General features: G+C 48.2%; 1 protein-coding gene across 1 annotated transcript; it reads right to left on the reverse strand.

Moving 5' to 3' along the window:
* Window positions 1-18: 18 nt before the first annotated feature.
* LOC117003566 (protocadherin beta-16-like) lies at window positions 19-8453 on the reverse strand. Its single transcript, XM_033073548.1, is given in 3 exon segments — window positions 19-960; window positions 2340-3185; window positions 3187-8453. Coding segments are annotated over 3 exon segments (2547 nt in total). The 5' UTR covers window positions 4768-8453; the 3' UTR covers window positions 19-840.
* Window positions 8454-11962: the final 3509 nt, after the last annotated feature.

Here is an 11962-nt window from a genome sequence, read left to right on the forward strand (position 1 = left end):
AGAGCACACTCACCCGAGGGAGTTCCAAGTAGATTTTATTGTTTTCTGTCATCACTCATTTGACACTTTAAAATGGTTCAAGGACAGGAATTATCACATTACTTTATAGATTAATACCGACGGAGAAAATAATAACAGAAAGCTTCTTGACACCCTATATTGTACAGTGCCCTAAGTTAATTGTGAATGGTTTCGTCTATTTTACTGAAAAAACCACAAACAATACTTTAAATTATCTTAGTTTTTAAAAATCATGAAACGGTAATTTCAACTTTATGGAAAAAAAGAAATTAAGAAAGACTACATTGCTCAAAGCCCACTTACAATTAGGAGAACCTGTAAAATCCTGGTCAAATATTGCCAAGTGTGCCAATGCCAGAAGTTTCACAATGTAAACAGCTTCTGCTTATCTTGTAAGAAATTCCTTTGCAAGCACCACTTAATTCTGCATAATATCTGTTTCGCCTGGTGTTGAGTACACGGCAAAAGATTAAGATATTACAAAGCTCTCTCCATAAAAAGAAATAGCGAAGCACGAAAGGAAACCCCCCAGAGAAGGCGGTGTAACAAGAAGTTAAAGATCTGCTGCCAGTTTTCGGTATTTCTCGAAGTCTGTAGAAGCAAGTAGCACTCTCACCATCATACATTATTATGTAATCAACATGCAGCACGGTTCTCCTCCTCCATCGACATCACAATTGCAAAATACCTACATGAATAAAATGCTCAAGGGGAAATTACTGTCACAGAGAAGGCTTCGTTTCCCTGGTACCTTCTAGGAAGGTGTTTGGTCTCTCTGTTCCCTTTTCTCTGTGAGGACAAACTTGTCTTTCTCTTCTTTTATTGATGGGCGAGCCAAGGGTTTTGCTCAGAACTGACATTTAGCTCCAGCTCCCTGTTAGCAGGGCAAACTGCATCTGCAGCTCTAGGCCCCACATCTTCAGGGAGGGGAGCACTGCCCTGCAAAGAACAGAGAGAGCGTTTGTCATTTGGTGTCACCGAGAATCTTAGAGGATATCTTACACCACTGCCTGTGACACATCACTCCTTTCTACCGAGGGCCCAAGACGAGGCAAGGCTTGGTGGGGCCTCTAACCTAAACGGAAAACATCTGAAGTCAGAAACTATCCTCCAAAAAGGGACTATATGAGTCTGAATAAACATGTATGAGTTTTGAGTAATTCAAAATAGTAAGAGCCACCAGCAGAAAACCACTTTCTCACAAACAGTAATGTGGTTTGAAGTTGATGTATCAAGAAGGGTCTATTCTTCCCCGAGGCTTCAGTGATTCTGAAAACGCGCTGTAAACTGAGTCCAGATTACCAGTGTTGATGAAATACGAAAATATTAACTGACCCTGATAGTATTTGTATTTCTTTAACCTCATCTGTGTTCACCATCCAGTCTACCGTGAAGTGCTAGATGGATCCTTGGAAACTCTCCATGGAGTCCCCACAGAATCTCATACTAAGAGGTCACTGACTCTGATAACTACATTTTTCTGACCAACACTGTCTCCATGCACGTCACAAAAATATGAGGGAATTTAATGGCAGATGTTCCCAGCTCCGTAGCCTCCAGCAATTTGTAGGACAGCTGGAGTTCAGCACTGCCACCACCGCGGTGAATGGCACCTGGCAGCACAGACATAGCTCCCAAAGCAGTGCAGGGGACATCGTTGGTGACACCCCTTTGCACAGTTGTCCCCGCAGTCCCATCTGACGCTGGACAGGCCACTACATTCCCATATTGCCACCTCCGGGAGGACGTGTCCCTAGGAATGATGGCATTCCTGCTCCAGGTCCCTGCGGGCTGGACACAGTGCGTGGGCAGGACTCACGATGGGGAGACATCTCTACTTTCATTTTCTCATAGCCCAACTCCCCCTCTTTGAAGCGACACCAAAGGTTTGATCTAACATAAATATTCGGCATAGATACGGGTGCAGCTGCCCAGAGAGGTGGTGGCTGCCCCATCCCTGGAAATACCCAAAGTCAGGTTGGATGGGGGTCTGAGCAACCAGATCTTGTTGAAAGTATCTGTGCTCATTGTATGAGGGTTTGGACTCAACGGCTTTTAAAGGTCCATTCCAACCCAAAATATTCTATCCTTCTAAGATACAGAGAGGCGTGATTTGTGAGCATTTGTGGAGCAGCTGAGCCCTGCTGGATCCTCCTGCGATGCCTCTCCAGTGGCTTTGAGACCTCTCCTATCATCTCCTCCCACCCCAGGGACTCCTCCACCAGCAGTTCTGCAGCTTCAATAACAGTCTTTGCTGCCCGGGCGTGCCACACCTCCCCCCTGCTCGACCGATGGCCTCAGCCCTGTCATTCCCTCACCTGCCCAGTCCAGCCGCCTTCGCCCCCGAGGGTGGACGCGTCCTGCGAGCACACCGAGCTCCGCTGCTCGCCCGGGCCGGGGGGCAGCCCGGCGGGGAAGCAGGGGAAGAGGGGCCTGAGGAAGCGGAACTCGCTGTTGACGGTGCCGGCGGCGAAGCAGACATCGTACACGTAGCTGCGGGGCAGGGAGCCCGCGTTGCTCTCCGTGGCACTCGTCGGGAACGTGGGCAAAGTCTCCGTCTCGTTCCTGGCTCGCCGCACCCTCACTACCACGGCGGCCACCGCGGTGGCGAGGAACAGCGCAGACACGCAGACAAGGGAGGCGATCAGATAAAGAGTGAGCGGCCCGTCGGGCTCTGCAGCCGGTGCCTCCTCCTTCACCCGTAAATGAGCTTCGGAGAAGCCATCCACCAGTGCCACGGCGAGGGTGGCAGTGGCCGAGCGCGGCGGCTGCCCGCGGTCCCGAACCAGCACGATGAGCTTCTGCCGAGCCGCGTCCCTCTCTGTCACTGCCCGCGCCGTGCGCACCTCGCCGCTGTGCAGCCCCACGCGGAACAGCGCCGGCTCCGTGGCCTTGGCCAGCTCGTACGACAGCCACGCGTTCTGCCCCGAGTCCGCGTCCACCGCCACCACCTTGGCCACCAGGTATCCGGAGGGTGCCCAGCGTGGCACCAGCTCTCCGGCCGCGCTGCTGTCGGGGGGCGGGTGCAGCAGCACGGGCGCGTTGTCGTTCTCGTCCCGCACGAGCACGCGTAGCACGGCCTGGGCGCTGAGCGCCGGGGAGCCGCTGTCGGCTGCGCTCACGGTCACCTCCAAAGCGCGCACCTTCTCGTAGTCCAGCGGGCGGGAGGATATAAACATCCCCGTTTTCAGCGTTGACTGATATTTCGGGCTGCTCTTTGCCCTCCACCAGCGCGTAGTTCACACGGGCATTTTTTCCTGTGTCGGCGTCCGTGGCCTTCATGCTGCCGATCCGGAGCATGGGGCTGTTGTTCTCCGTGACAGACATGGTGTAAACCTCCTGGGTGAACTCTGGGGGGTTGTCGTTCACATCCGATATCTGCACGAAGATGCTTTCCTGAGAACTCAGTCGCTTCCTGCCCCAGTCCGTGGCTGTGATGGTGATGTTATACTCCGCCGTCGTTTCCCTATCCAGAGCCGCGCTTGTTCTCAGTTCGTAGTAATTATCAAAAGTGGGGGTGAGGCTGAAGGGCAGGTCCCCGTCGATGGAACACTCCGTCCTGCCGTTGTCCCCGGAGTCCCGGTCGCGCACACTGAACAGAGCCACCACGGTGCGCGGCGGGGCGTCCTCGGGAATGGAGGCGGTGAGGGAGGTGAGCGCTATCTCGGGGGCGTTGTCATTCACGTCCAGGATCTCCACCTGCACTTTGCAATGCGCAGATAGGCTCCCGCCGTCGGTGGCTTTCACCACCATCTTGTGGGATTTTGCTTCCTCAAAATCCAGCTTGCCCGCGACTCGTATTTCACCGGTGGTCGGGTTCAGCCGGAAGAGCTGCCGGGATCGCTCCGATGTCTGGGTAAAGGCATAACTCACTTCCCCGTTGGACCCTTCATCGGGATCCGCGGCAGAGACTCTGACCACCAGCTGCTCCAGGGGGCTGTTCTCGGCCAGACGCACCTCGTAGGTGTCCCTTTCGAAGATAGGAATGTTGTCATTGACATCCACCACCACGATGCGGACCTGAGCCGTGCCCGACCTGGGTGGTGAACCCCCGTCGGTGGCGGTCAGTAGTAAATTCAGTTCTCCCTGCTCTTCCCGATCGAGCTGGCTCTGTAGGACAAGTTCCAGGTATTTTGCTCCATCTTTTGCTGTTCCAATAGCGAGGGAGAAATGAGGATTGGGCTCAAGGCTGTAATTCTGCAAACCGTTAATGCCCACGTCCTTGTCCTGGGCGCTCTCTAGGGGGAAACGGGACCCAGGAGATGCTGTTTCTAGAATTTTTAAAACCATCTTCTTCTCCGAGAACACGGGCGAGTTGTCGTTTACGTCACTAAGTTCCACCTCCCCTCGGATAAGCTGTAATGGATTCTCAAAGAATATCTTAAAGACGAGCGTGCAGGTATCGCTCTGCGGACAGATCTCCTCTCGGTCCAGCGATTCCTTTGCTGACAGGACACCGGTGTTTTGATTGAGTCGGAAAAGCTGCTCGTTCCCCTCGGACACAACGCGGGCCTTGCGAGCTGCAAGCTGGCTCAGAGGAACCCCCAGGTCCTTTGAAATATTGGCGACAAAGGAATCCCTCTGCATTTCCTCCGGCAGAGAGTAGTGTAGGGTTTCAGCCCCGCTCTGACACACGCAAATACACAGAATAAACAGGATCACTTGCCTCTTTGTGTCTCCGCTCCGTCTCCCGCACGCCATCACTCTCCAAAAAAGCCATCCACGGTCCTCGGCGGCTCCCAGCATTTTTTAGTAGCGTCCGAAGCAGAGCGGCGTTGGCCAGCAATCCTGGGGTGAAGGAATCTGGAAGCTCCCGAGTGCTCTGAGTCCTTTGCGAGCGGCTCAGCTCAGCTCACACGGTTTTTTTGTCTCCCTGTGTCTGCAAATCCGGGGCGGACCGAGGAACGCGCCGGTCTGCGGCCGACATCCCCACCCAGCGTCGGAAGGGGGAATATTTCCTCTCAGTCGGGGCAGCGCTGCTGGCTGGGGATTTGCGGCTTGAATCCTCACTCTTTGTGCCGCAGAGAAGAAAAAAGGTGCGGTGTAAATGCTCTCCTCTCTCGGAACTGGGATCCCTGCCCGCTGCCCTGGGTATCACATCCCCACCGCAATCACAAGCTCTGCATACACAACTTTTAGTTTGCGTTGTGTACACACGGCAAGATGCACTGCCACAGACGAGTTTTTCCTTCTCTTGTCCACTTGTTACTCAGCACAGGGCGATTAGAAAGTGTGACGAGTCAGAGAAGTTCCTGGAATTGAGAGCTGGCAAGGAATTGTCCCTAAATAAACATTTCACCATATGTCGCCATCACAGTAGAATGAGGATTCTGCTCTAGGGTACATCATCCTAATGTTGTTTTTTCTTAATGGATATCACACCTCGCCCGACTTTTAAACTTTTCTATGTAAAAAAAGGTGTTAAACTTGAAGTCCTGTATCTGCCTAAGGATATATGGCCAGCAGCCAGTTAATATAAAAGGCAAGGAAACAGTCAGCTCCTTAAGTTAAACTCCTCGATACACAAACGCTAACGAGGAGCTAAGGAGGCAATACAAAGATGAGGCTCTCACCACACTAATTAATGGGCCATTAGAAGAATAATTGAAATGTAGACTCCAGAGGTTCAACAAGAAACTGTGAAAGATAAAGTTCTAAAGAGTCTCACGGATCATCAGAAAACGTGTCATGGAAGAGAACTAATTCATGACGAGGTATTTGAGGGGGGGCCCAGGAATTTGCAAGGCTTATTTATGAGATGATTAGAGGCAGAATCAAACTCGAGACGAGGGAGAGCTCTACAGCAGATCTGGAACAACCGCAGGAAATTAGAGGTGGAAGGGGATATCCACTGAGCACAGTCGGGTACTGTGAGGCAGGATTCGTGCCGGAAACCTGATAAAAACCCCAGGGTCAGGCAGCTATGGTTGGCCCTAAAGACAGATTTACACCTCGGCTGCTTCTGCGAGGAATGCACTGGGGATGTGCACAGCTACCTGCGAGCCCAGCCCAACCTTTCTCTTAGAGAATTAGAAAATGAAGGAGAAAATAAAACAGTGCTTGCCTTATTTACCTGTGGCACGAGCATTTAATATTCAGACTATACTGTAAAAAAATACACTTTAAAAATTATTATAAAGTGTTATAACCCTCTTGGTTTTGGCACCTTTTCTTTAATTTCCTAGATGTTTTCGCCTTATTTTTGTTCGCTAAAAGGAGTGATGCTGTCAAACAATACTCAAGTGGTCAAGTCCTAGAAATTCTCTGATGTCTTCATTTGTTTTAAAAGAAAAACTTCGTGACTGTATCAGCAGGAGAAAGTAACAACCAGGGTTGATTTTAGGATTCCCGGAAATTTTAGCTACTAAAAGATCTTGCACGAATGAAGTAATTTTCGGCGATTTTCTCTTATCGCCCCTTGATTTGGAAGCATGGTAACATCCAAACCTCTAACACACATCAAAGGGCAGCTCCTCCTTTCTTCCCTTCCAGGGACAAGTCCATCCCTCGAACCGCGATCATTATCACCAACTGAGAAGACAATGGGCTGGGAAAGTGGTTTCTCTCTTTCTTTGTCACACAAAAATAACTGTGACACCCGTAATCCACTTGCTTTGTGCCCGTTTTTTCAGATCTCGGCAGCTCCGAGGGGGAATTGTGTATTTATCCTATTTATCCTAATTTTCTCCATCAGTGCGCAGCAGGGGGAAAGACAGAGGCTGAGAAGAGCTTCCACAAACACGTCCTACCCTTAGCACATGAGACCAGTTATTTTTGCTCCCAACATTTCAGAAAGGAAATGGTGTCCTTCAGCTTCTGCTGCAGAAGGGTGTAAGAAGAACAGTGATCCTCAACGGAGCTCTTGGCTGTAACAATATCTTTGATCATCAGAAGATGCTGCTCGTCGACCGACCTTTGTATTCTTCCAGATTTTAGAGAAATTATAAAGAGGGTCACTTACCGTGCAGCACCGGAGAGCTAATGCTGGTGTTTTCCTTCATAACAGTGAAGTGGATGGTATTAATTAAAAAAAAAAAAAAAAAAAGAAGTTTGGATACTGCCAGATGGAGGCACACAGTATTTTAGGACGAACGAAGGAACTGCACACATAATAAGAAAGATTTGCATAAATGTCCCAGAGAATTCACTCATCTCCTCGGGCATACAGTGATATTGCAGGCTTCCTCATCTTTTGTTTTAGTGATGACATCTTTATCCTAAGAAAAACAAAAAAACCCACCAATTCTTGCCACTCTGTCATTTAAAATTTCATGCTAGAAAAGCATTACAGCAACATATCTTGTTCTTTTCCTGGTATGGCCCCGTGTTTCACAACACAGCGGTGCTAAAAGAGAATTCTGCCCGCACTTTTGAAGCCTAAGCAATTCCAATTTCCAAAATTCTTCCTGGTCTTCCATCTGGGAATTCAGATCTGCTGAATGAAATCTCAGAGATGACGTGTCCGGTTTTGTGGTGCTCTCGGATAAAGGCTTCTCCATCCCTGGAGGCGCTGTCCGCTCCCCTCCAGCAAACCCTGAGGCTGGGGCGGCTCGGGAGGAGCCTGCAGAGCAGAAATTTCCCTGAGCCACAGCGTTTTCCATGCCTGAGTGCAAAGACGAACCAACATTCCCGACCTCTCCTTCCCAGACAGCTCCCAGGATGGACTTTTAATTTCGTCTCCGTAGCAATCAGGCAGCGTCCCGATTTCCCAGCTATCCTGCAGTAGTGGGGGGTGGAGCTCTCAGCTGGACGCAAACGCGAGGAAAGCTGGGAGAATCATTCCTAACCTTCTGGCTCTCGGTTATGTTGTAAATACCACAGGTATTTATCATTTTCCGAGAGCTAAACCAGCCTCCTCCTCTGCACTACCAGTACTGGTAAAAGCAAATATTTCTTTCTCCCTGGTGGTAACTCGGTGCTTTCCAACCAATCGACCTTGAACCACCCCAGATCTGCGGTGAAATCCTCCCAAATCCCGCAGGGACCGCCCTCCGTGGCCGTCTCCATCCTCCACACTCGCCTTGTGCTCCTGGCTTTTCCAGGCACGTCTCCATGCAGCGATTGCCAGCACATCATTTGGGAAGATTATCAATCAGGTCATGTTCTGGAGCAACCGGAGCCTTTCTGCGGGGTTCTCAGGCGGTGACAGCATCGGGCTGGGGCTCGCTGGTGTCCCCACGCCCCGCCCCGCAGCAGCAATGCTCGCCCAGAGCTGGCCAAGAGGGCCACTGGGCGGCCAGCGCAGGAACTGCTCAGCAGGAATATCCTCTCTCACCTTCCGGCTATTGCAAGGATAAATTCTGAAATATATTTCCCACCTGGAGTCTTCGGCACGTGAATGCTCTGCTTTAGTATTTGTTGAGATATTTGGTTTGGCGTTAATAATCCTGGTAAACGTGAAAGGTCCTACACAAACCTTCCATCGAGTGAGCTTAGCAAAGACAGCAAACGTAGCAAACATTGTGCTCTTATGTGCTTTATAACTCATTATAATTTATATTTACATGAAATGTAATCTCGTGATTACAGAAGTCAGGAAATAAATGCATTTTCAAGCACAGGCTCTTTGTGGAAGGCTGAGTTTTAAATACTTTCTATTTCAGGAGATCTCCAACTGCTGGATAAACTCTCCTAAAGTATTCCACACTCAAGAACCAATCCAGTGTTGACAGCAGCATGAACCTCTGCTGCCCCTTGGCTCAACTGAAACAGGTGTCTTAAATCTGAAATTATCTTAAAGATGAGCCTGAAGGTATTGCTGTGTGGACAGATCTCCCCTTGGACTCCTTTAAAGTCAGGACTTCAGTGTATTGATTGAGGCAGAAATGCTGCTGCTGCTCCTCAGACACAATGGAGAATATATTTCTTCCTTGCTAGCAATATTTCCTTTCTAATGACACCAGTTCATGGGTCCATGTGCTCTAAAACCTCCCTGTGTACCTTCCACCTTCAAAAGCCCAGGTTAATGTATTTCCTCAGAGACATTCTGCATTCTCCAGTCTCCAAAGACAGCTCTGGACAGAAGATACCTGCCAGACTGACAGAGAGAAGGTTTAGATTAGATTTAGAATAAGTTTTAACAAAAAATCCCTTACTGTGAGGGTGGTGAGGCTCTCAGGTTGCCCAGAGAAGCTGTCCCATCCCTGGAAGTGTCCAAGGCCAGGTTGGACAGGGCTTGGAGCAACCTGGGACAGTGGAAGTTGTCCCTGCCATGGCGAGAAGTTGGAACAAGATGATTCTGAAGGTCCTTTCCAATCCAAACCATTCTGAGATTCTATATGTGCTTAGATCTTTTCCATCCTTCGAAGGCAACAAGTTCTCTCTCTCCTCTCTACCCATGACAATCTCAGTACTTCTCAATTGGAAATAAATCCTCTCAGCTGCAACACTTCGCTGCCACAAATACCTTTTGAAGACAAGTTAGTATTCTTGTTTTTGTAGACTTTGTGCTTGGTGGGATCCAATTTTTTCAACCTTTGATCTCAGTCCTAGGTCAAACATGAACAACTTTTCTTCACAAATCCTTAAACCCACGTGGGTTTTTTGTGTCCCGAGGTCTCAAATGGCCAACAAATTCTAGAAGTTGTGGGGCAAGTATCATCTACTGAGTTTTTTTCCCCATGCTCTTCAGTTTATTTTTTTTATGACTCCTTCCACAGTTTCCTGCAGTGGCTGTTTCAGTTGACTCAGAGGAGAAGATTCACATCAAAGTTGTCAGGTAATTCAAATTCACTTGGCTTTCTGTGTGTTCTTCACCAAGCAACAGAGAACAGGATGATTTTCTCTGCGCCATTTGGAAAGCCTTCGAAAAACACATTTCAGGGATGGAAGTGCCACCCAGGCATTTCATTCACAAGAACAAGAATCTTCAGACTTGTGAAGAAATTTTTCTATGATTGGCTACCTGAAGATAGGAATTGGAAGGGTTTGAAGTTAAACTTAATTGAGCATTATAATAAGAAAGTAAGACCTAGGTAGATTATATGCTGTCCTGAGAAGAGAAATAACACATTTTGTCTTAAAAGGACAGGTCAGAAAGGAAGGGATATGGGGAGATGTTGGCTTTGGACAGGCTGATCTTGGAAATCTGTCTGGTCATCTGAGCAAGGAAACAGGGATTTAGCTGAGAAGCAAATTTGAAAGTGAGGGAGAGGGGGAGAGCAGAAGGAGGGGACAGTAGTGATTAGAGAAGGGAAAGATGGACCAAGAGAGGTTAAACATGAAGCTGTTTGGTTGACAAAGGTAACCAAGCAGGGTAAGGACAAAGAAACCAGGTGGGATCCATCCTGAGAACTGCTTAGAGGGGCTGGTGAACGTGGCCCCTGTAAGAAAAGAATCACAACAGGCATTAAACGGAAAGTGAGATCCACCAGAGTGAAAGGGTACAGGGAATTCTATGGAGAAGTAAAAAGGGTAGGAAATACAGTTTGAAGTCAAAGCAGGTGCATGGATCAGAAAGGAGCCAAAATGGACAAAAAGAAGGAAGAAACAAATGACTTAGGTAGGAGGAAGAAAATGTATTTATGATCCTTAAAGCTTGCACTGGTCTTTCTCTGGTTAAGACTTATATTTCTTCACTTTCACCTTTCTTCTTCAGAATGCCTTTCTTTCCCATGGGAGAGCAAAAAAAATGATCAGAAGATAGCAGCAAACCAGAAGGAACCCTCCTATCTCACCAGTGTGACAGGAAGTGTCCAGTACCCAACCCTCTGTCTCCTGATGCCAATTTTGGCCCTTCTGAGTTCCAAATCCTGTAACCCTTGGTGGCAAGAACATACAGAGATCAGCCCTGCAGACACTTGGTCCAGTGCTCCCTGAAGGGAAGGTCAGTGCAGAAGGGACTCAAGCACAGCTCTGTGGGCAGCCTGGGCACTGCCTGGAAGGAAAGCAGGAGTTCTCAACTGAGCTTTTCAGAGGAGACAGAGACCAAGGGAGTTACGATGTTTCCTCATGGCATAGGTGAACTTAGATGCACCAACACGAGTGGATCACCCCTCAATCCATCTCCAGTCCTTCTGAAGACACAGTGGCCAGCTCAGCAGTTAAAGAAGTGGCCAACATTATTTCTAAACCAAATCCAACCAAGTGATAAGAGCTGTGTAACCCCAGCACAAGGGAAATGTGGCTTACATTTTGTTGAAATAAATCAGACTCCATTTTCTTCATGCATGAAAAACCCATTCTTTATTCACATCATGCATTTTTATGCAGGTTTTACAGACCTCCTATTTGACTCCAACTGGCTATTGGCTTTCTTACTGCTTCATTTATTGGTCAGAAGGTGATTTTGTGTGTACATGCTAAAGTTCAAGTGTTTACATTTTTCTTCTGTGGGTTCTCATGGAGCAAACTGTATTTTTTACATAAGTGCACTTCTTTTGCACCCAGAAATAAGTTGTTGTATTAACAAACCTTTCATACCAAGATTGTTTTCACACGGGAACTTGCAAAACTGCACTAGAAGAAGTGACAGGCTAGCTTTAATTTAGCAGAGCAGGCCTCATTTTATGAGGCCTTTTATAATTTCTTTACGTGTCTACAATAATGCTTTACTTAAACAGCAGAGGTGTCTTTTTTGGGAGGATACTTGTGGAAGCAAAGGACTTTGGGACCTCTGTTTAACTTCTTTGTCCTCAGCTGCAGGTCATTTTTCCCCACATGATTCCAGTAGCAGCTGCAAGGCAGGACCCCTCTGGGATCACTGGCCCTTGGACCTCTGACACAAAACTAAAGCACCCCCAGAACACAGAGCGACCAGTGAACCACCTGGTCATCATTTACTCAAAGCAGTGAAGTTTAGAGTCTTGTTATCCCACACAACCTTGTATCTTTTATTTTATTTTTAAATACTTTTGTATTTTGACAAAACTGGGCAGTGAAAAGCTGTCTTTCTGTTGGATGATCCTTTGACATACTCAGTGCTCCAACAGCATGTAGATAC

Source organism: Catharus ustulatus, chromosome 15, assembly GCF_009819885.2.
Source record: "Catharus ustulatus isolate bCatUst1 chromosome 15, bCatUst1.pri.v2, whole genome shotgun sequence".
Taxonomy (NCBI): Eukaryota; Metazoa; Chordata; class Aves; order Passeriformes; family Turdidae; genus Catharus; species Catharus ustulatus.